We start from the raw sequence: 23,362 nt of genomic DNA on the forward strand, positions 1-23,362 counted from the left end.
CTAATCATTAATGAAAACACACACGGAATAGAATACAACAGTGCCTCAGTTAGGTTACTTTGTTGTTGAATTGTTGCTATTAAGAAGGATGTGTTTCCCTCAAAAAGAATTCCAAATAACTAACAAAACAAAGTATAAATTGAAAAATAAAAACAATAATTAGGCTGAGAAAACTCTCAGATAAATGATAGTAAATACTGCGTATCTGCAAAGTACTGTTTGCAGCCTAAAATGGGTGTTCATTGAAAACTAAAAGTAACTGCATTCTGAAAGAGTGAAAAGGATAAGGGTGGAATGTAATTGATGAGGGCCCGAAACCAACCTCTACATTTCACTCTAACCCTGTCACTAAGCTGTATTAACCTGTTGAGGACGAGTCCAGAGTATACTCGGGCAAGCATCTATGGGTAATGAGTGTTGTAGCAAAATCAAACCGTCCTCAATGGGTTAAATTAGGATTGGGGGTGTGATTATCCTGATACGAGGTGGGGGCAGTGCAACATTGGATCCAAGTCTTTCCACTTTCCTTTAGAACCAAACTTCTTGTCATTTCTAGAATGATTTACAACGGTTGTATTATTCATTTTCATTTTCTTTGTTTTTTCTTTCTTATCTATTGCAGCCTTCATGCTGAGGGACAATGTCGTTGGGATGTTTCATTATAAAATACTTTTTTCTCTTCGATAATTGCACTTCAGTTTACTAATATTTGATGCCAACTGTGACTACATGGTGTGGAGCCAGCAGGGGCAATTCATTATATTGATGACATTGTGTTCAATACACATTTTTTTTTTTTTTTTGAACACCGTAGCCAGAAACAACCAGCGTCCTGAAGCAATGTTCAGGGTGTATGATGTGGCATCCTTCATGAGGTGGGGATTTCTTTCTTCTTTTGACTTAATACTACATGTACACTTCCGTTAATGCTTATACACTGCATTAAAACAAATAAGAAAAAAAAAAACAAACATTAATCCACACACATGCAGGAAACATACAATATTTGTGATTGTACAAGAAATCAACCAGGAAAGAACAAAAGAAGCTGATTATCCCGTGTAAATTGGGTTTTATCTACAAAGAAAGAGAGGGAAATGATAAGAGTTATTAAACAGAGATCAAAAAATGTGCCAGATTCAAATCAAATTTCAAATTAAGTCTAACCCTCTCTGCAAACTCTTTGCAATGTTTCTTCTCTCCCCTTCATCTCCCGCTAGTCCCGGTTAGACCTGTTGCATGCAAACAAGACAAAAACAGAACATAGCAACTGATGCCAATACAACATGCGGACAAGTAAAAAGAAAACAAATAACACCCCCCCCCCCCCAAGAGAAAGGGGAAAACATATCGTCGCTGGGGTGATAAGACCTTGTATCTGCAATTTGGTGAGAATGAGTTTTTTGGATTAATGGTCAAATAATGGGTTAAGTGATGTCCTGTCCAAATCCCAACTGTCTTACTCCAAAAAATGAAGCCACCATGGCATGTCAAAGGAAAGGCTATCCCATTCGCCACAGTGTTTTGGCCGCCATGTTTTTTGGCTCTCCTGAACATTTGACATTTTGTAGATACGAGGTCTTGTCGCCCCAGCGACGTTATGTAGAAATTTTCAGCAAAACATTTTTCAGCTGCAGCACCAGCAACATTCAAACAATGATGTCTATCACATAAAAGAAAGGCGGAAAAATTAATAATGATAGTCTTGACAAAGTAGAGCATAGTGCCACAAGTAAAGCGAATACATACATGTATATACACCAGGATCTTTTGCAAAACACTGTAAGCATTCTTTGACCAGGATTACTACCAGACATTTTGGGATGAAAGATGCTATTCTACACTATGCTCTACACAAAAACCAAAAAATGTAATAATGATAATGATGATGATAATAATAATAATGATAATAATAATAATAATAATGATGATGATAATATGATAATAATAATAATGATGATGATGATAATGATGATGATGATGATGATGATGATGATGATAATAATAATAATAATAATAATAATAACAATAATAATAATAATAATAATAATAATAATAATAATAATAATAATAATAACAATACTAATAATAATAATAATGATAATAATAATAATAATAACAATAATAATAATAATAATAATAATAATAATAATAATAATAATAACAATGATAATAATACTAATAATAATGATCATAATAATGAATAAATGTATAAGCAAATGAAAAAATCACAAAAACAGTGATGGAGGCTTCATTAAGATCATCCCTAAATTAAGAAGGTTATGGAATGTTCAAGTTTTGCATGTTTTTCACGCGAGTAATGATGCTCCCAACCACATATTGAAGAATGTAGGAGTGTGGAATCACTACTTGATACATTGATGAACTGTTGCAAATGCATATCGTCGCTGGGGTGACAAGACCTTGTATCTGCAATTCTGGTGAAAATGACTTTCTTGGATTAATGGTCAAATAATGGTAACCCTAACTAGGCCGGGCTATTTAGGTAGATCATAGAGCCGGGGGGGGGGGGGGGGGGGGGGGCCTCCCAGGCCCCCCCTCTAGATCTCGGCCGTCGACCGCGCGATCGCGACGAAAATTGGCACACACATTGCCTATGATGTAATCTAAAGTACTATGAAGTTAGATTTTTGAAAAATTGTCATTTATGCTAAATTATGCTAATTTATGCATAATGATGCATGAAATCAGACAATTTGGTATAAATCACTAAATAAAGCCCGAAATGGGCACATTTTTTGTGTAAATATTCTTTTTAGTGTCCTAAGCAAATATAAGAGAAAAAAATTGAGCCATCCAAAAAAATTTCTTAAGTTATTTTATTGTTTTTTGAATTTCTTATGTATTTCTTTGTTTTTTCGACTTTATGTTTTTCATTGTTTTTCGATGAAACTTGTCTGCGACATTGTTCTGAACGAGAAAATATGTTATTAGTTGATTTTAATCAATAAAACCCCCAAAATAATCATGCTTTTATGAAATTTGACTGTAAGCACAGTTTCCATTGAAATTGTACACGAATTCACGTTTTTGAGCAATTTTTGGTCTGACATGCGAGTACATATTATGCAAAACTTTGGAACCGCGCGCCCGGGCATCGCAAATTTGGTGTCAAAAGATGCGGGAGACTCGACAGAAAAAAGTCATGAAACGTCGCGGCGATAGCTTTTCACGTTAGCGATACATCGCGCGAACGTTGAGGGGGGGCCTCAGAGGCCCCCCCGGCCTAGTTAGGGTTAAGTGATGTCCTGTCCAAATCCCAACTGTCATACCCCAAAAATGAAGCCGCCATGGCATGTCAAAGGAAAGGCTTTCCCATTCGCCATAATGCTTTGCCCGCCATGTTTTTTTGGCTCTCCTGAACATTTGACATTTTGTAGTAATACGAGGTCTTGTCACCCCAGAGACGATATAGTTGAGTTGTATGGGAACATCATATGTATACATAGGCCCTACAGGTCTGTACATAAACATTTACATTAAATACACATGTTACAGCATACATGTAGATGCAACATATGAGTGTAAACACAGTGATAATATCCATAGTATTATGCATGCTACATGTACATGTTAATTTATCAAATCCATCAATAAATGACACTCAGAAAATCTCATCTGTCAAATTACACGGACTGAAATGTCTTTCTTCCATGAAAGGACTCTATTTTTTTGGAACAATGCTTTTCAATTTCACAAGAGAATGCGCAACAATATATCAGAATGAAAAAAATAAATAAATGGTACTTCCAGGAATGTATCAACTATCATCTTCAATTTGTGTATATTCATTCTTGTCAGCATAAATTCAGTGATGATTTGAAAGATTTGGGTGAAATCAAGGTGAAGATTTGGGTGAAATCAAGGTGAAGATTTGGGTGAAATCAAGAGGAAGATTTTCAAGGTGATCCATTAATTTTTGGTGTTGTTCAACATGCACCAACAGAATGTTGGGAAGCCCCTCACTAGTTATTCTTGATAAAATTTTTGCATAAATCAAAATTCAAATGACTGCATAATGTAATGATATTGCATTTCTGATCCAAATTTAAAAAGTAAAAATCTTATTTCAATATCATTGGTGTGCTTTCTTTTTCTAAAAAGATGCTGTGATTAATTATCTCACCTTCGAAAATTTACATGCACGTATATATCGTATATGTATATATTTTGCATATCTACATATACATGTACTGTAGGTATGTCTGGTATGTTTAGTATGCAATATCAGTATCCACATTATATCCTTGAGCAGTACAAAGATTGAAAAAAAAAAGTTACTTGTTCAGGGGTTAATGACCAACGTCCATAACTAGTGATCTGAATACTGAATTTGTCCACGGGAGTGATCCTTTTCATTTCATTTCATAACCACATCATCTTTTCTTTTTTTCTTTTTTTTTTTTAATTCAAAGAACACAGTATGATAATGATTGTCAGCAGAAAATCAGTACTGGGGAGATTGTTTTGCAAGTACATGTAGAGGGCCAGATAGAAAAAAAAAAAGAAGAAGAAAAAGATGATGATGAATAGAAACTTAATCTTTATATAACATTCTTTTTTCCTATGTACATCATATGCTATCTACATACATCTGAAGACACTATTGGTAACACACCAAGTTCACTTTGAAATAAATTGCATCTTCTCTCTCCCTCTCTCTCTCACTCTCTCTCTCTTTCAGTCTCCATCTTCTTCTATTCTATATTTTCCTAGCTACTTTTGTACACTTTATCTTCCTCAAATACATCGTATGTATCTGCGCTTTGAGCGCTTTGACTCCACTTTGAAAAATCGCTACATGAATATCGGTTATCATATCAAACAGTCATCATAAGGTTTCTTTCAAGAGATTAATAAGCACTTCTTGTCATTGTGACAAATTATACGCTGAATATTTAGTGAGGTTTTTAATTTTTGCGAATTTCGCGAGTTGGATGCTATTCGTGAATCTAAAAACATGCAAATATATTAACTCTGATCCCTTCATGATTGTGATCTGCACAAATGTATTTCTCGGATCAGTACTGTACTCCACTATCACAAATTTACCCACTTACAAAATTGTCGGGAAGTCCCAGTTCGCGAAAAATTAGACTCGGTAAATATATGCCACATACAGTTATAATATTTACATGTTTTCTACTATAACTACACAGCTGCAATGGTTCATTTTGCTATGCCGAAACAGAAACACTACGACCAATTTCAATATGTGTCGCAAAATGGTTCCATATTGGCATACCTTCTTCACTCCTCTACACACGACTCCATTATTCAACGATATCAGGCAATAAAAAAAAAAAACAACGGATACACTCTCCATAAGTTGTGCCCTCACAAGTTTTTGCACAGGAAGCCATACATGTTTGGAAAGCATGTTTAAGGTTTCCTCACATCCTGTTCACATTCAAAGAAAGACCCAAATTTTAAAGCAATTATGCCTCAAAAACTCAGTGGAGTAGGGATTTATAGGTGGTCTGATTTATTTGCTGTCCACCTGGGTACATACAAAAACCACGAATAGCACCTGACAGTAACAGTCGATTCCAGTTGTGATTCTGGGGCTATATGTGTACTGTAAAACGAGGAGTGTTAGCATGCATTTTAATTTCGCGAATTCTGTGAGTGGCAACACTCGGGAAATTAAAATGCATGCCTACACAATATGCATTGGATGCCAGTGGCAAGTTTTGAGAATTTCATGCTGCGGAAAAGGCCGTTGGCTCCAATTCGCGAAATTTTCATGCCGCGAATATATAATGTTTTGCAGTATCTAAATACACAAGGATCAACAATATGCATGTACCCGTGTACAAAATTTGTTATGCTGCATTTACACCATGTTCCCTGCAGCCAAGGCAGTCCCATTTCCTCGAAAAATATTGTGCCGTAGGTGGCTGAGACAGTCTCCAGTTTCCCCCCCCCCCCCACCCTTCGTATTCTAGTTTTGTTTGGTCCAGTCCTCGCCCCAGTGAACATAATAGACATCAGACCCTATTCTCACGGCATCTTGTCAGGCTAGATTATCAAAATTTTCTGTCGCATCCCGCTACGGACCACCTTCAATTTTTGTTACGGGCTATTACATACTGTCGTGTTTTGATGCGTTCAACCTGTTTTTATCACGGCATACAAGGTTCCTCATAAGCCCCACGATTGCAGTGGCAAATTTTTTGACAGTTTAAAGATCTGACACGGCAATCCACGGCAAATCACGGCCTGTCACGTTTTCCTACCCCGTCTCACCGCGTTGTCTCACATCCATCCGTTTTGTCAATGGTGGCCTGAAACGTGACTGCCATGGTTGCCGGAAACATGGTGTAAATGCAGCATTACAGGGATTCTTGAATACATCTGAACTTGGTCACCGTTCCCACTCCATCAATCCTTACGCTACACGGTCTTTAACTTGGTCACATGATGGCACAATACTACTACGCCCTCTACATTCAGTATAAAGATGCAATCGTTACAGCAGCACTTTCTATAGTTGCAGCCATTCATAATACAGTATTCATCGCATAATCGGGCATCTGATAATCGGGAACCTCGCTTAAATGACATACGCTTCCCAGAAACATTTCCAATGCATGTCATTTTCACTGGATAATCGGGCGGGGACCTCTGATAAACGGGACAATTTTTCTTCAAGCGATCTTTGACTTTGTTGATATTTTACACAAAAAATCTACCAAAATACCACAACAATATTTCAAAGATTCCCTATCAGTTGTCGTTTACATCAAACTTACAAAGCAAGCTTCGGACTGGTGTGTTTTGACCTCCGTCCATCCAGTATACGTACATGCATAGCCACGAAAGCGCCGTGTATAAGTATCCATGCCATTGCGAAACACATGCTTTCGCGAACATTCTTCTCCCCTACATAAAGCAAAGCCATGTGCAGGGAGAGCTAGAGGGTCGTGCCGAGGGGTAGCGTGGTTGTGTATTCATGTACATGTACAGTACGTCAGTATGCCTGTGTGTGTGTGTGTGCACTACATGTACATGTCGTATGCCGTTAGTGTATGGTGAGTACTCATCGCGAAATCGGGCAACCCGCTTAAAGGGGCCGTGTTTGCTACTCCCAACCTGTCCCGATAATGCGATGAATACTGTACTCTGCTTGGCTGACACTAAAACCTATTCATATTGCACACACCTACATAATCTGCGCAACGGCAAAAACACAGAGATGAGCAAAAAATCAACCAAAACCTCCCTCCAAGCACCCGAGTCAGAAGATTGCAAAGTAATACACGGGTAAAGCAACACTGCAAAATTCCCAGTACGAAGGACTGCAGTAAACAGTTCTGCCCTTCACACACTCAGAGGATTGCTAGGTATACACTAGCCCAAACACCCAACATAATTTCCAGCAGGAAGGACTACAGTAAATGTCACTGAAGTGTGCACATGGCACTCGTCACCTTTCCATCGGCTTCCTTCTTCATCTGCTCCGCGAGACCGACGACGTGAGCAGCGGCCTTGAAGCGCGTCAGGTTCCCCGTGTTTAGGACTTCTTGGACATCGCTCACCTGTAGTGTGGTCTGTTTCAGCCTCGCGGCCTCCGTCACCAGCTCCTGGATTTTTTGCTGTAAGGTGCAAGAGACAAAAGAATCAAGAAACACAGTGTTGCAATCTTTTTCTTGCATTGTGTAATGTTCACTCACAGCGTTAAATTGTACTTGCAGTGTACAATCTGTTTGTTGTGTCTACAGTCTACACTCAGTGTGCTGGTACTTAAAGCAGGGATGTTTTTACTTCGTCACTCCAGCAAAACAAAGCGAAACAACGGCATACCTCCAAGATCAATGATCCTTCACATACACTATAATATATGCTCACAGCAGCACACCGTCAACATTGCCAGACGAAGGCTAGTAGATCTTGCAGCCAAAAACATTGTTATCCCTTTTTGTTTTACCATGCATTGTGAGACAATTAAAGATAATAAAAAGTTTTGGTACCTCAAAAGTTTCCCTGAATTTCCTTGTCTTGGTTTGTGTTTCACGTTAAAGTACGTTGTCTGTGAGAATTACTCGCCCCAAAGTGCTCTCATGTCTTAGTAATCATGCAATAATGGTTTCGTACCAGAGCCGTCGCCGTACAGCGTCGATAAATATTGTACGAAACCACTGACTGCGACCAGCAGCGTGCAGCCCATTGTACGCATGGCTAACTGCGACCAGCAGCCCCATATGCATAGTGTAATGGGGCTTCGCATTGTAACATTCAGGATCATGACAGAATTAGTATTGCGGGTAAATGTCAATTCAAAATCCCAAAATTTCTTCGATTTGAACACTTACCAATTAAGTTGAAGTATTGAAAACAGGCTTCGAACAACGTTTGGTTCTGATGATGATGATGATGACTGAATGTGACTCGGTCGAGAGGACCTTGGGAGAGCTACATACACCATGGACCGATGCATACACTGACTACTACGGCCAGCGCATGCGCACACAAACATCTTATCCGTTGATATGGGATTTGAAATTTGTGTGCATGTGATGTGTTCGCATGCACTGGCTGTAGTATTCAGTGTACATGGTGTATGTAGCTCTCCCAAGGTCCTCTCGGCCGAGTCACATTCAGTCATCAATTCGAACAGAAAGGGACTGTAGGCAGAACCAAACATTGCCCGAAGCCTGTTTTCAATACTTCACCTTAATTGGTAAGTCTTCAAATTGAAGAATTTTTGGGATTTTAAGTTAACATTTATCCCGCGATACTAAATCTGTCATGATCCTGAATGCTACAATGCGAAGCCCGATTACGCTATGCGTATGGGACTGCTGGTCGCTATGCATATGGGGCTGCTGGTCGCAATTAATTGCATGATTACTAAGACATGAGAGCACTTTGGGGCGAGTAAGTCTCACAGTGTTAGTTATATGAAAGGTACTTTAACCTGAAACACAAACTAAGACAAGGAAATTTTTGAGGTACCAAAACTTTTTATTATCTTTAACCCTACTTCTTTCAATGATTATTAAACATCTTTTGTACTATACCATGTGGCGTTTATGTAAAACTCTCCATCTACGACACTGGCCATGTAAAGTTTCAGGACTTTCCCAAATGGTGTTACAGTTGACTCTCCAGCTAGTACACAATTGCCATGGAAACTAAGATTTGTACTGTAAGACTATGTAATTACATTTGTACTACTCTCATTACAGGAAGTTTCAGGACTTTACCACATGGTATTACAATGAAAAACTCTCAATTCACTCCCCTTGACATGTAAAGTTTCAACAAAAATTTCATGTACACTTAAATGCACAAAACTAGAGTCAGATTTTAAAAAACGGGCAGTAATTGTTTAGAAGAAACAAGATTTAGTGCAACTTTATGAGACCGTGACTGCTTGGAGGTATGACTCAAAAACTTAAATAAACAGCTAACAAACTCCGATTAAGTAGCACAACTCAAGAAGACTGCTTCTTTAACAATGACACTCACCAGTTTGCCTTCTAATCTTTGAACTCGTTTCTTCTCTGTGTTCAGTTCTACATTAAGTTTGTACTTCTCTTCACTTGGCTGTCATGAAACAAAACAACAAAACAATAAACAACTCAAATTAGTTGCCCATGTGACACCACGTCTTGAACATATTATGAAGTGACCGTTAATACTATTGATTTACCAGAATAAACCCATTGAGGACGGGCTGATTTTGCAATAACATGCATTTCCCACATACTGTACACTTACTCGGGACTCATCCTCAATCTAGCTGTACAATTTTCCCAAAAGTAGTTTTTTGTGTTTTTTTTTTTTCTGTAAATTAGTGATATCAATGTACACATGCTTTGCCACAGTTTGCGAGAAAACTCTATCGTTCCCCAGAAGGGGCAAACTGAAAAATCTGTACTGTGTTTAAAGCTGAATTTAAGTTACAGTTTTTTTTAATTTCTTCTTATTTTAGTGTAAATTCTGGAGAAAAAGGAAGAAGAGGAAAAAAAGATGATGATGATGATGATGAAGATGCAGAAGTCAGCAATAAAGCAAAAAGACAGAAAAGGAGAAGGAAAGAAGGAGAGGAAGAAATCTATCCTTACAATGGAGGCTGATCTGTTGATGTCTTGTCGGTGCTTCGGGGTACCGGAACCACTCCCCTTCCGAGGGTCTTTCTGTTTCCCCCACACCTCAATGATGAGACTCTCATTCCCAAGGTAGTTCAGCATCTAGGCATAAGTAAAGATGGAGCAAAGAAAATTATAAAACATATAATGCATCTATTTGACCAATAAAGAGCATATTGCTTCTCTGACATACACATTGCAGAATCTCACTACAGATCTGCAGATAGCCTGTTGGAGAATGGATCAGAAAACAGAAATCAAACAAGAAACAAAACTCCAAAGAAAGCAAGGCAAACATACTTATAGGCAAACAAAAATTTACAGAATCTCCAACAGACCAACATTAAAAAACGTAAATGCTGACGTGAGTTTCAGGAGTTTGTAAGGTTCACTGACAGAATGCATGTATGTATGCATGTATGTATGTATGTATGTATGTATGTATGTATGTATGTATGTAGGGTATGTATTTATAGACGTATGTCTAGTACGCATTTATTCATTTATGTAAAGGACTATTTTGTATATCTACACATGTCTATGAAGACCGATGTCATAGTTATAATGGCCAATTAATGTTCTATCAGATGGTCATAACAGGCAAGTTTGAACCAAACATGAAAATAAATGTGAAGTGCATGGGCATGCTACATACAGCAATATGTATGTGTGTTTGTGTCCTTGTGTGTATTCAAATGGTACTTTTGTCAAGGGCTTGCATGTTTTTGACCCCCCCCCAAAAAAAAAATAATAATAATAAAACCATGACAGTGTAAGTTGAAAGTAAAACAAACCTCTTTGGTCGTTGTTTCGATGGCAAAGACCTTGCTGTGATTGTACTCTGGATTCCTGCCCTCTGTCAGTTTTGTCTCAACCACCTCTCGGTTCACGTAGAACTTGTATCGGCAGAAACTCTGGCGGGGGAGGCCGCAGGGAGACGTAGTGGGAACACAAACACAAAACAGTGTAGAAATAGGGAGCGGGCACATCAATTGTCAGCAATCATTTGATGCTATATAATATTCCATTGTATGAAGAATGCCATGCAAGAAAGTGTTTCCTCCAGGAAGAATCAATGACCAATAGAGAAGATAGATACAATTGTATGCCTATTATAATTACATCTCTTTATATCTATACATGTATCTATTCATCTATATTCCTAATCTCTCTTTCTGTCTCTCTCTGTTTATACGCTCATGTGCATGCACACAATAGCTGCGGTCACACTGGCGAAAGATCGCAGAGTTTGATATTGCAAAGTTTAATATTGCAAAGTCTTCAAAAAGTTTGCTTCTCTATCCACAATGGCCGCTAAACTTCTCGATCTTTAAGTTCTCAAAGTTTGGGTCACTGGTGCGTGTGTACAAGAAGGAATAAAGAGCGCAGCATCTGACAGCTAGTGATTGTGACATAACAGTGCACACACTTACATGACAATGGCTGCGCACTTCGGAGTCACCGCTCGCAAACACATGGTGGGTTTGCCACACGACAAACTTCGCAAAGTTTCAGTTCTAGCATTCAAACTGCCCAAAGATCAAATAGTTTGGTGGGGGTCTGGGGAAATATCCCTAGTTTGAGTGGGAACTTATGCTGGAAAGTTTCGCGAGAAGTTTGCGGTCATAATGGCAAAACTTTGAGATTTTCAAGATTGCAAACGTAAACTTTGCGATCTCTTGCCAGTGTGACTGCAGCTATACAAAGTCACTTCAGTTTTCTTATCATTGAAGAGGGGGAGTGAAAAGAGAAAGAGATATGCATCAAGGCCTATCCCAGATGAGTCAAAGTACTTTAGTAACATTATATTATCAATTCTCACTCTAGCACGTTCTTCACCTCTCACCGTAAGTGACGTACTTGAGAAATGGCTATGAGAAAAAGAATCTATTTGCCATAATGTTAGATACCTTTGCTATCCTGTGAGGAAGGCCACGTGCGCTGGATATCGTGAACTTGAAGGTGACCGGCTTTCCAATCTGAAAGAGTTTGGGAAACTTAATAGCATGATCCAAACGTTAAAATGTTTCCGGACCACTTTAAAATGAGTCATGAAGGCATTATTTCTTTCTCAGAAATACAAGGTACGCTCTATAATTTGCAAAGTACATGTTCTTCAGTTCTGCAATTGATTTACAAACCACACTATCTTGTGTTAATGATTTTATTTTTTTTTTTCAATTTTCTTCAGAACTGATTTCAGGTGTAGACTTCACAGTTAAGAGGTTAAACTTGCATTTATTATAACTGCTACCAAAACAAAACAATGCAGTCTTTTACAGAAGTAAATACAAGAAATTGTGCATGCTGGCAACATCTTGGTTAGGTAGCTAAGAGTGAAACACAGACACAGAATAGGAAATATTCATTTTAGGATGACATAATCACTCAGAATCAGCCAGTCGATCCAGTAATGTCACATGACCAATCGGTCATCACGGTAACTGTTAAAGACTTCATCCTTTTCTGAGTGATGGTCTTTTCAATGTGAATATCATTGTAAGTCAAAATAGAAGAAATTGGAAAATTACACACACAAAAAAGGAGAAACAACTGAAAACCTCTATCTCCAGGGCTGCCACCCTCTACATTAGGAAATTAACAACAACATGCTGGTGGCGGCTGACATACTTTTCTTTATCAAAGGCATAATCAAACTTGGTATCAATCTGGTTGGATGCCCTGTATCTGTATCAATCAATTTTAGCACACTAATATCAGATTTCAATAGTATGCACGTATGAGGGGAGTGTAGTAGGGACCGGACCGGACCGGACGCGTCTGTAGTGCGCTCCCGAAATACTTTATACAACATCTTTTGGCGGGAAGTTTGAATGTTATCTTGGATATATTTTGGGACATATTAGACGCCCTTTCGGAAAAGGTAAGCACATTTTGGAGCTTAATATTAGTGAAGCACATTTGCACCACTAACTGAAATTTATCTTCTCTTGGTATTTTTCCCCCCAAAGTCGGCACATGGCCTACCACTATGGTGGGGGCGATAAAGTGCCCACTAGGGAAGACAGTATGATTGTAGAAAACATAGGCACAGACTCTGACTCAGGCTCAGCCCCAGAATCAGACATTGGAGTAGAAACCACTGATGATGTAGGTTTTAAGCAAGTCTCTCATGGACGTACACGAAATAAAAGACCAAGACTTCTGACAAATACATCCGACGCATATGATAACAACCAAACCAACCCTACTGATCTCCCTACTGGTTCGACCTCCAAAACTGGAGCCCCTCAGTCTACAAGACCAAAGTTTGTACCACAAAACAAAATGTACGTAACTGTTATGACTGTTGGTGGGAAAACTTTTTCCAACTTGAACCCTTTCAAATTGGCAAAGATCTTGAATGAAGAAGTTGGTCCAGTGGAGGAGGCCCGAAGGGTTAATTCCCACGTAATAGAGGTCAAATGTAGAAATGTCAAACAAGTCCAAAGAATGACCCAACTGGTCAAGCTTGGTAGTAATGATGTGAAAGTGGTAGAAGGGAAATTAGGAGTTATTCGAGGAGTCATTAGTGGTGTGGATGTCGAACTACTTGAGGAGGATATTGTGAAAGGGTTACAGTGCAAGAAGGTGACGAGAGTCCAAAGGATTAAAAAAAGACAAAATGGCGAACTGAAAGCTACAAGATCAGTTTGTTTGACATTCCAGAGTAAAGAACTTCCAGAGTCCGTCACACTCGGATACGAAGCTTTCAAAGTGAAACCGTATATACCACCCATCATAAGATGTTTTAAATGCCAAAGAATAGGGCATAGTCAGGCCCAATGCAAAGGAAAGGAGAGATGTGTCAGGTGTGGTGGAGATCACTCTTTTGACAAGTGCCAAAATAAAGAAACGCCAATGTGTGTCAGATGTAGTGGCCAGCACAGCGCTGCATACGGGGGGTGCCCGGAGTTAAAGAAAGCGCGCCAAATTCAGTCATACAGAATCGAAAACCGAATTAGCTACGCAGAAGCCGCAAAGACCTTACGCCAGATGCAAGAGAATGCGATTCCGGAAAGTAAGAAGAAAGATGACAGGTTGGTAGATAAAAGAAATACTTTCAAACTTCAGAATGATAACAGCAGTGCGAATCCCAGCAAACCTCTTATTGTTGCCCAACACACAATGACTGGTGGTGAGTTAGTGAAGGAACGTACAAACGAAATAAGGGGGGGAAAGGTTGCTATTAAGCTAAGTACCAGTGACGCGCAAACGCAAACTGAGACAGCTGAAGAGCAGACACAAACACCTCAACAGCATGAGGGTTTTCAATTCTCTTGCGACCAGTTGCTGGCATTTCTAGTGTTCGTTGTAAACAATCTAGACAATCCAGCGTCAAATTCAAAGTCGAACCGGATAAAACTTGTGGTGGATGCAGCGAAGAAGTGTTTTGGAAAAAACACTGACCCCTCCACCATACATGCATTGTTGAATGATGTTTAACTTATACCATGGGTCCCTTGTCATTTCTGCAATGGAATGCTCAAGGACTCCCTTCTCATGGATGCGAACTACAATCTTACCTAGCATCATGCCATACAAGCAAACCTGATATCATCTGTATTCAGGAAACATGGTTTAAAGAAAATAACGTTGTGCAATTAGAAAATTATACTTGTATACCACATAATAGAAACACAGGAAATAGAGGTGGATGCGCCACATATATCCGAGGAGACCTCAATTATCGCTTGATCGATACTCCTACGGATGAAGAATATCAATGTGTGGAAATCTCTTTTGAAAACCTAGTACTAAATGTTATTAATTTGTACAACCCTTGCAAAAGAATAACGTGTAATTATTTGAGTGACATTTGGAATAGAATAAACAGACCTATTATTTTGTGCGGAGATTTCAATAGCCACCACGAAATGTGGGGTAGTGATTATTGTGACAAAAATGGAAAAGAAATTGTCTCCCTTCTTTCAGAAAACGATGCTGTCGTACTGAATAATGGTGATCCGACAAGACTCGATCCTCATACTGGTACACTCTCTTGTTTAGATCTAACTATTGTGAGTAGGAGGTTAGCCGTTAAGAGTAAATGGAGTGTCATTTCGGATAGATTCGGAAGTGACCACTTCCCCGTGGAAGTTACAATAGAAATATCCGGAAATGAGTATAAGAAAGAAACGTCATATGATGGGAAATGTTACAAGAAAATCGACTGGAGTATATATAAACAAGAGATTGATGATTGTTTTTTAATGAAAATGGAATCTTATGATGTGCAGAGTGAATATAAATTGATGTTAGAAGTTATTAATGATGCTGTTGAGAAGGCGTCTGTAGATTGTTCAAATAGAAACAAAAAACGTCATTCCTCTATCCCGTGGTGGAATAAAGACTGTTGGGATGCAGTTAAAGTTAGAAATAAAGTAAAAAGAAAATTTATGAGAACGGGAAAATATGAGGATTTATGTGAATATAAGCAGAAAAAGGCGTCTGCGCAGCGTGTTATTAGACAGGCTAAAATGAATTATTGGAGAAATTATTGTAAAAATATGAATCGTTTTACTCCAGTCGCGCAAATATGGAGAAAGATAAGGAGAATGAGAGGAGAGCATAGTAATAACGAGAAAGCTATTATTATGAATGTTAACGGACTATATATTACTGATGAATCTGAAGTCGCAAATGTTTTGGGTAGTTGTTATCAAGAAAATGATCGTGTATACAATGAAAACAGTTCGGAGGAAAATGATGCTTCCTATTTACATAGTATACATGTATCTGACAGCTTAAATGAACCATTCAATTTTGGTGAATTAAGATTAGCACTTAAAATGTCAAAGGAATCGACTCCAGGTCTAGATGGCATTTGCAAACGCCACATTGTAAATATGTCAAAAAGTGCTCAGCAGAAAATACTGGAATTGTTCAATCGTATTTGGGAGACCTCTGATCTTCCACACGATTGGTTACATGCAATTCATATCCCAATACTAAAACAAGGAAAGTGTAAGACAGATCCTCATTCGTATAGACATATATCATTAACCTCATATTTGTGTAAGATCATGGAGAGGATGATCTACAAGAGATTGGAATGGTATGCAGAAAAACACGATCTCTTATCTGAATACCAATCAGGATTCAGAAAGGGCAGAGGAGTCCTTGACTCGATAGTCATGTTGGATACAGATGTTAAGAAATGTATGATAGATAAAGGTTATTTGGGTGTGTTATTCATGGATTTAGATAAAGCGTATGATTCTATTGAGAAGTGTAGTATGATGAGGAAGTTGAAGATGGTTGGGATCAATGGAAGATTGTTATCATGGATATCATCCTTTTTATCAAACAGATCATTTAATGTAAGAGTTAAAGGGCAACTCTCTAACAACTTCCGTACTGATGATAGAGGACTACCTCAAGGAAGTGTTATATGTCCTTTGTTATTCAATATTTATGTAAGTGATATATCCAAAGGATTATCAATTGCTACTACATTTATATATGCTGATGATATTGCTCTGTGGATTTCTTGCAAAAATCTGAAATTATTAGCAAAGAAATTGCAGTCCTGTGTGGATATTTTATATGAATGGAGTAAATCCTGGAAAATGAATTTTTCAGCAGAAAAATCGTGTTATATGGTATTTACTAATAAGAAAGGTTACACTGATATGAATGTATGTATGAATGGTTTGAAATTAAAGCAAGTACACAGTTATAAATATCTCGGAGTGGTATTTGATAGTAATTTGAATTGGTCAAAGTATATTGAAAAAATTAAGATTAGTTGTCAAAAAAGAATCAATTTGATGCGATGTGTATCTGGTGCATCATGGGGAAGTGATTTTTATGTCCTCAATTTGATGTACAGGCACCTTATCAGACCAGTAATAGACTTTGCTGCAGAGGTGTACGATTCTACCTGCAAGACTATTAAATCTACCTTGGATTCTATACAGTATCAATGTCTAAGGTTAGTTACAGGAGCTCTCCCTACAACGTCTTTAGAGGCTCTGCAAGTGGAGTGTGGCGAGATGCCTTTAGAACTTAGACGTCAGTTATTGGCTGATAGATTGAAATACAGAATATTAAGTTCTAGTACCAATCACCCGTCAAGAGCTTGCTTTACGGACTGTTGGCAATACCACACGAGAAAATGTGAAGAAAATAAGAAATATCAACCCATAGCTGTTCGCACTCTAAATCTAGATGCGGAGGTAGAAAATGTCTGTGTACCAGTACACCCTCCATGGCATGTCGTAGAGCCTGAAATATGTTATGATATCCATAACAGGGTCAGTAAATCTGATATGGTTCATCAACAAAGAACAGTTAGCGAAGAAGTGATAAATACTCGCTGGATATATCATTTAAGAATATATACTGACGCATCCAAAGAGACTGATAGCGGTGCTACGGCAGTTGCCTTTTACGCTCCTCAGCTGAATGTTTCAGTAGGAAAAAAAGTTACGTCAATATCAGTATGTAGAGCGGAGCAAGTAGCCATAGTAATGGCATTAAACTGGATAGAAGAATTTCAGCCAGTCTCAGATGTGGTGATATTAACGGACTCTTTGAATAGTTTGCATGAAATAGAAAATGTTTCCAGTGATAATATAGTGCAAGAAATAATGTTTAAGATTGCGAATTTATATTACATGGGAATAACAGTATCCTTTGTATGGATTCCTTCACATTGTGATATTTATGGAAATGAAATGGTAGATTCTTTGGCAAAAGCAGCCTTGAAAAGAGAATATGTAGATATATTTGTTAAAAAATCATATAATGAAATACGAGCAATGATTGGGAGATATTATAACCTGATCTGGCAGAGTCAGTGGGACGCATCCGATAGAGGGCGCCATTTATATATCGTGAAGAATAATGTACTGCCGGTCACATCACTGAGTTGTCGTACAAGGAGAGAGGAAGTTGTTGCTTGTAGATTGAGATTTGGTGTGGCAAGATTAAATCATTTTATGTATATTATTGGCAAACATCCGACGGGAATGTGTGCCACATGTATGGTTTGAGAAACTGTAGAGCATTATTTATTACATTGTGATATGTTTGAAGATGAGAGGAAGTTGATGAAAACAGAAGTTAATCAGAAAGAGTTAAATATATATGTTTTATTACAACCACGCAATATACATATCGTTTTGAAATACGTCAAAAGGACAAATAGATTTAGATTGCTGTAGACCCTGTGTCTTTTTTTTTTTTTTCTTCTTCTTCTCACATAGTTTCCTAGGTTTGTTTTTGTTGCTGTATTTATAGCACACTAACATTGTTGATAAACTCACTTTAATTAAGCTCCAAATGAAAGTGCTTACAGTGTGAGAGACCAATTATTACAGTATGAGAAATTGATTATTATTCAAATTGTTTCTAAAAATTTCTGATATCTTTGCCCCCCCCTGCCTGCTCTCCGTGTATATGAGTGGCCTAGGCCTTTGTGCTGAGAAGCCTGCTAAATGTACATAGCTGGGTTGGCAAGATTATACCATTAGACAGCGGTTGGCAGGTTGAGTGGACCAGTGCAAAGGACAGTTTTTTATGTTTATTTTATAACATATATTTTGAAAAATATTTTGTTTATGATAAGTGCGAAAAAAAAAAAATTAACGTGGTGTCTAAAAATAAAAAAATGAATTGTTTGGCGTGAAATATTCGAGTTTTGAATGCAACGCCAAAATATATAACAACAACAACAACAACAACATATGCACGTATTTAAACTCATATATACTGACTATGATGGGTGGGTTTGGTAAAATTAGCAGTTCTGATAACCACTGTATATAATGCCTGATTGCTAGAAACAAAATGAAACTTACTCACTTACAGTGTACTTGATACTCTGAACATTCTTAGGATTTCTGTCACTGAAGTACCTTTTACAATATCACATGAACATTAAATACTGATCAGGATTAGATTGAGACGGAAAATATTCATTTTGATAATAAAGGTGAAGATGATGACGACCAAAATGATGATGCTAATGGTGTCATGGCAACACTGACGATGATGATGATGATGGTGATGATGGTGATGATGGTGATGATGGTGATGATGGTGATGATGGTGATGATGGTGATGATGATGATGATGATGGTGATGATGATGGTGATGATGGTGATGATGATGGTGATGATGATGATGATGATGATGATGATGATGATGGTGATGATGATGATGATGCTCCTCCACACCTACCAGTTCTTCGGGATCGTCCACAAATTCCTCGTCCGGGAGGGGCGATCCGTCCGGGTTGCAGGGCCTGATGTCCACTTGGAGTAGGCCTTGTTCCATCCCCCGGAAGTCCCCGATGCCGAGGAGCTCCTCGATCTCGATGAGGTAGCCGAGGCTCTGGAGGTAGACGTGCACGCAGCCAATCATCACCTCGGTGTCCGGCGGCTCCCAAAAGGGGTCCCTGTCCTGCAGGTGGTCAAACGTACAGTCATGCTATGCTATTTCTAACAGCCTTTTTGAGTGCCAGGGACTTTGGACAGTGTGTACAATGCTATGGGGTTTTCTGTGCCAAACTGCGCTCAAAGTACACATAAGGTTAGGACAATTTGGTTCAAACCAAAGAGGTTACATACTCACTATCTGTAGACGGAATATTCAAGTATAGCAACATTTTCTGAAGATGGTCCTTGACTATAAGTGGTTATTTTACAATACATAGTGTAGACAAGACCTTTCACAAGCATCTTTGTTTTGCGAATCTTGGCTCCTCGCAAAATTTGGAAAAATTTCATGCACACAAAACTTTGGGGTTTTATAGCAGTAGTTTTCACTGTAGAGCAGGAAAAACAAAATCAGTTGCATTTTCATTTTCTGTTTTACCCACAGGAGATGATGGATAGAAATGATTCCATTAATTTTACAAGTAAAGAATAACAAAGATGAACATAGATTGCAACTCACTGAATCAGAAAAATATGACAGAAATTAGCAGATAACAGTGCTTAGGAGAGATATTGTATGTATGGGACTATTGTAGTGCTGTGGGATAACTTGACAAAACTGCTCTCACCTGTTCAACATCCCAATTTTTGTCCCCGTCTGTAAAATTCTGGTACATCTCCTGCATCAGGTATTTACGGTTGAGAAACTTGTTGCGTGACCAGAGGAACTCGTTCTCGTTGTCCACGTTCTTCATGCATATCGACACCTGGAACGAGAAACAAATTCAGAGAGTCGGGATGACCATGTTTTGAAAAAAAAATTGAAATGAAATCAAACCTTGCTTCACTGTCAAGATGCAGTACTGGAGTTAAGTCTCTCATGATCATATTAGGCGCAGTCAGACTGGCAAAAGATCGAGAAGTTTAAGATCGCGAAGTTTGGTCCATTCGTACGCACGCAAGAAAGAGTGTGCCGTCCGATGGCTAGTGATTGTGATGTAACAATGCACATCTGAACATGACAATGGCCTCGCGCTTCGGAGACAACGCCCGCAAACAGATCGAGAAGTTTCGCGAGAAGTTTCGCGGGAAGTTTGCGGTCACACTGGCAAAACTTCGAGATCTTAAAGATCGCGATCTTAAACTTCGCGATCTTTTGCCAGTCTGACCGTGCCTGTGGAGAAAGTATTGGATGACATTAGTGGGACTGCCCATGTGTGTTATTAACAAAATACAAGTAGAGTGACTTATAATTTGAATACGAGGTGAGTGCTAACAGGGTACCAGCACACAGATTTCAGAACGGGGTTGATGTGACTGGGTTTCCCACCTTTAGATTTCCTAACAAGCTGTTACATTTTGAAGGGGTTTTCACTGAAAAGATAATTTCTTGAGACAAACATGCCATGCTATCGCAACGATTATGTGCCACTTGACACATCAACATGAGATGATTCCTCCTGCTATATTTCAGCATATTACATTTATTCTACATCAACTGTTTGTAGCAAATTATTGAAGTTTAATACATTGAGAATTTTCAGTGAAAGAATTATGCTATTCTGGGCCTGGTGCAACTGCTTTCTGAAAGAGGTAAGTCAAACACTCTTTCATTTTGCAAGAAATATGAAAATATGTTGAATTCTCTTTATATTTTCTACGTTTATGACATTACTAAAATAGTAGTCTTTTCATCCACACATAGCTGCACAGAAAATTTAAAATTCATAACTTTTGAATGGATTGCCCAAAATTCCTCAAACTTTCACTGACATGTTCTACTAATATGCTGCATTCACTCAATTCACACATGTATTTGGGTGCACTTGTTCTTTTAACCAGGTGACAGGTACCTCTGTCCGGCCGTGCTTGGCGCCCCGGGCTGTGGGAGAGATGAGAGCAATCTCAAAGCGCACCCTTTTCTTCAGCTCCTCGCTCATGGCGTTGGCCTCGCTGACGTGGGGAATCAGCTCCACAAGGTCCTCTTGAATCAGCAACTCATCTAGAAAAGTGCATGATAGTATGTGAGTGTGGGTGGGGGGGGGGTGGGTTGGAGGGCATTGGGGAAGTTTAACAATCTGAATTGCATGTTTCTACATACAATGTATTACTAGTGTCTCTAATATAGTGGAGAAACAAAGCTAGTAAGAAAATTGCACTTGAAATTGATCATAAAATGCTTCCAAATAGGTGAACACCTGTGACTGAATTTACCAAAAGTAAATACATTATACAGATGCAAATTTTTTCGTATATTGAAGTGGTAGATTAAACATGATTTTCAAACACTGCCAAACTCAGCAAACCAAAATATACAAACTATGATGGTGTACCATAACAAATGGCATCTTTGATCTTTTTCTGTCCTGCTATACTGCAATGTAATGAAAACACAAGATTTTTCCTCCCCACCTTTGGACTTGTCTGGCCCCTTCTGCATGTCGAAGCCCGAGTTGGCAGCGATCTCCTCCTGAGCCTTGCTGTACGTCGGCTTCTCCTCCTGCTTCTGCCGCTGTGGATTCTTGGCCAAGTCTTGAGGGTGGTGGAACACGTACAGGTGCTTGGACCCAAACAGGACCCTGGGGACAGATATTTCAAAAAGTCTTTTGTAAGCTGTTGTTTTTTCTTTCATAGATCAAAATTACATGAGAAATTAAGAAACTCAGGGTAGTAGAAATGCAACATGGTAAATTTCTTTATCAGAATGATTGCTCGCTTGCCAAGGCGAGAAGACCTTTAACAAAGAGTTTTACAAAACTTTTGGTGACCGCTGTGAGTGGTCAGAGGAAAATGATGCCAGTGGCAAAAGCTGCATGACCGCTGAGATAGTTCGTAGTGAAATACAGACATTACTGATTCACTGATATTGGTTCATATTGTGGCGAGACAGTCCCACACACGGATAAGGGGTTTGTTTACACGCCTATGCATAGGTCTTGTAAAATATTTCACATTGTATGGCGTATGTAACAAATATTGACTGTATCCTTAAGTTAGGTAACAATGTGAATCCGTGGCCCTCATTGATTCTAACTTCCACATGCAACAACTTGATATTTCTTCTACAACTACATGTACATCTATCTACACATTTCTACATCTAAAAGCATGTCAATCTCAACATTGCAAAAAGTCTATAAATGAGTTGCCATGGTAACCTGTCATTGTGATGCACCTCCGCCCTGTCCGTCAGCTGCTTGCCATTGAGGAGCACTTTACCTGGCAGGCACGGCTTCAGGATGATGTTGTTGGCACGGTTAGAAATCACTGCATGTTCCTTCTCCATGCTGCAAAAAATACGATCACAGCAACGTAAAAATTAGTAGATGGCCTGAAAATAAGTCGTTGCAATGAATATATGGCTAATAGCATGCAGTTCTTCAAATCCCCTGTGTGTCACAATGATCCACAAAAGGGACTCCTCATTTCATTTTTACTTTGAACAGGTTTTCTTTCACTTTTATCACCCTAAGCCAAGTTCTAGAGGCAATGAAAAAATAATAAATGAGATAGCTTGGTTTGCGCTGACCAAGTGTGTGGCACAAAATTTGACACAATGTTATGTTGTAACATAATAAGTTATACCAGACAGAATAGAAATAAAAAGGGGCAGCAGAACAATGTGCACATGTATTTTTGTGCTTTCGTTTTCTTTTCTATTTCTTTTTTTTTTCCTGGGAGAGGGAGAGAGAGAGAGAGAGAGGGGGTGGGGTAGGGCTGTCAGGGGTTGTGTGCATGGTCAGGTCATCAGGGTGGGGAACTCAAGGGTTTTCTTTTGTCTTTGTACCTTTCTGATTTTTTTTTTTTTTTGGCTTGATTTTTAAGAGCCACAAGTGCAAGGGGGTGGGGGGGGGGGGG

General features: G+C 38.7%; 1 protein-coding gene across 1 annotated transcript in view; it reads right to left on the reverse strand.

Annotated features, from left to right (window-relative positions):
- Window positions 1–1,034: 1,034 nt before the first annotated feature.
- LOC140243659 (kinesin-like protein KIF28P) overlaps window positions 1,035–23,362 on the reverse strand; it is a 52,879-nt gene continuing 30,551 nt past the window's right edge. The window contains exons 14-24 of the mRNA XM_072323324.1: window positions 22,663–22,791; window positions 21,917–22,083; window positions 21,358–21,506; window positions 20,134–20,271; window positions 19,308–19,529; window positions 12,029–12,097; window positions 10,913–11,032; window positions 10,095–10,220; window positions 9,496–9,573; window positions 7,455–7,619; window positions 1,035–1,232 (exon numbers count right to left, since the gene is read on the reverse strand). Of these exons, the coding sequence (XP_072179425.1) occupies window positions 1,227–1,232; window positions 7,455–7,619; window positions 9,496–9,573; window positions 10,095–10,220; window positions 10,913–11,032; window positions 12,029–12,097; window positions 19,308–19,529; window positions 20,134–20,271; window positions 21,358–21,506; window positions 21,917–22,083; window positions 22,663–22,791 (1,369 nt within the window). The 3' untranslated portion in view covers window positions 1,035–1,226. The remainder of the gene's footprint in view (window positions 1,233–7,454; window positions 7,620–9,495; window positions 9,574–10,094; window positions 10,221–10,912; window positions 11,033–12,028; window positions 12,098–19,307; window positions 19,530–20,133; window positions 20,272–21,357; window positions 21,507–21,916; window positions 22,084–22,662; window positions 22,792–23,362) is intronic.

The sequence above is a fragment of the Diadema setosum genome, chromosome 20, assembly GCF_964275005.1.
Source record: "Diadema setosum chromosome 20, eeDiaSeto1, whole genome shotgun sequence".
Lineage (NCBI taxonomy): Eukaryota > Metazoa > Echinodermata > Echinoidea > Diadematoida > Diadematidae > Diadema > Diadema setosum.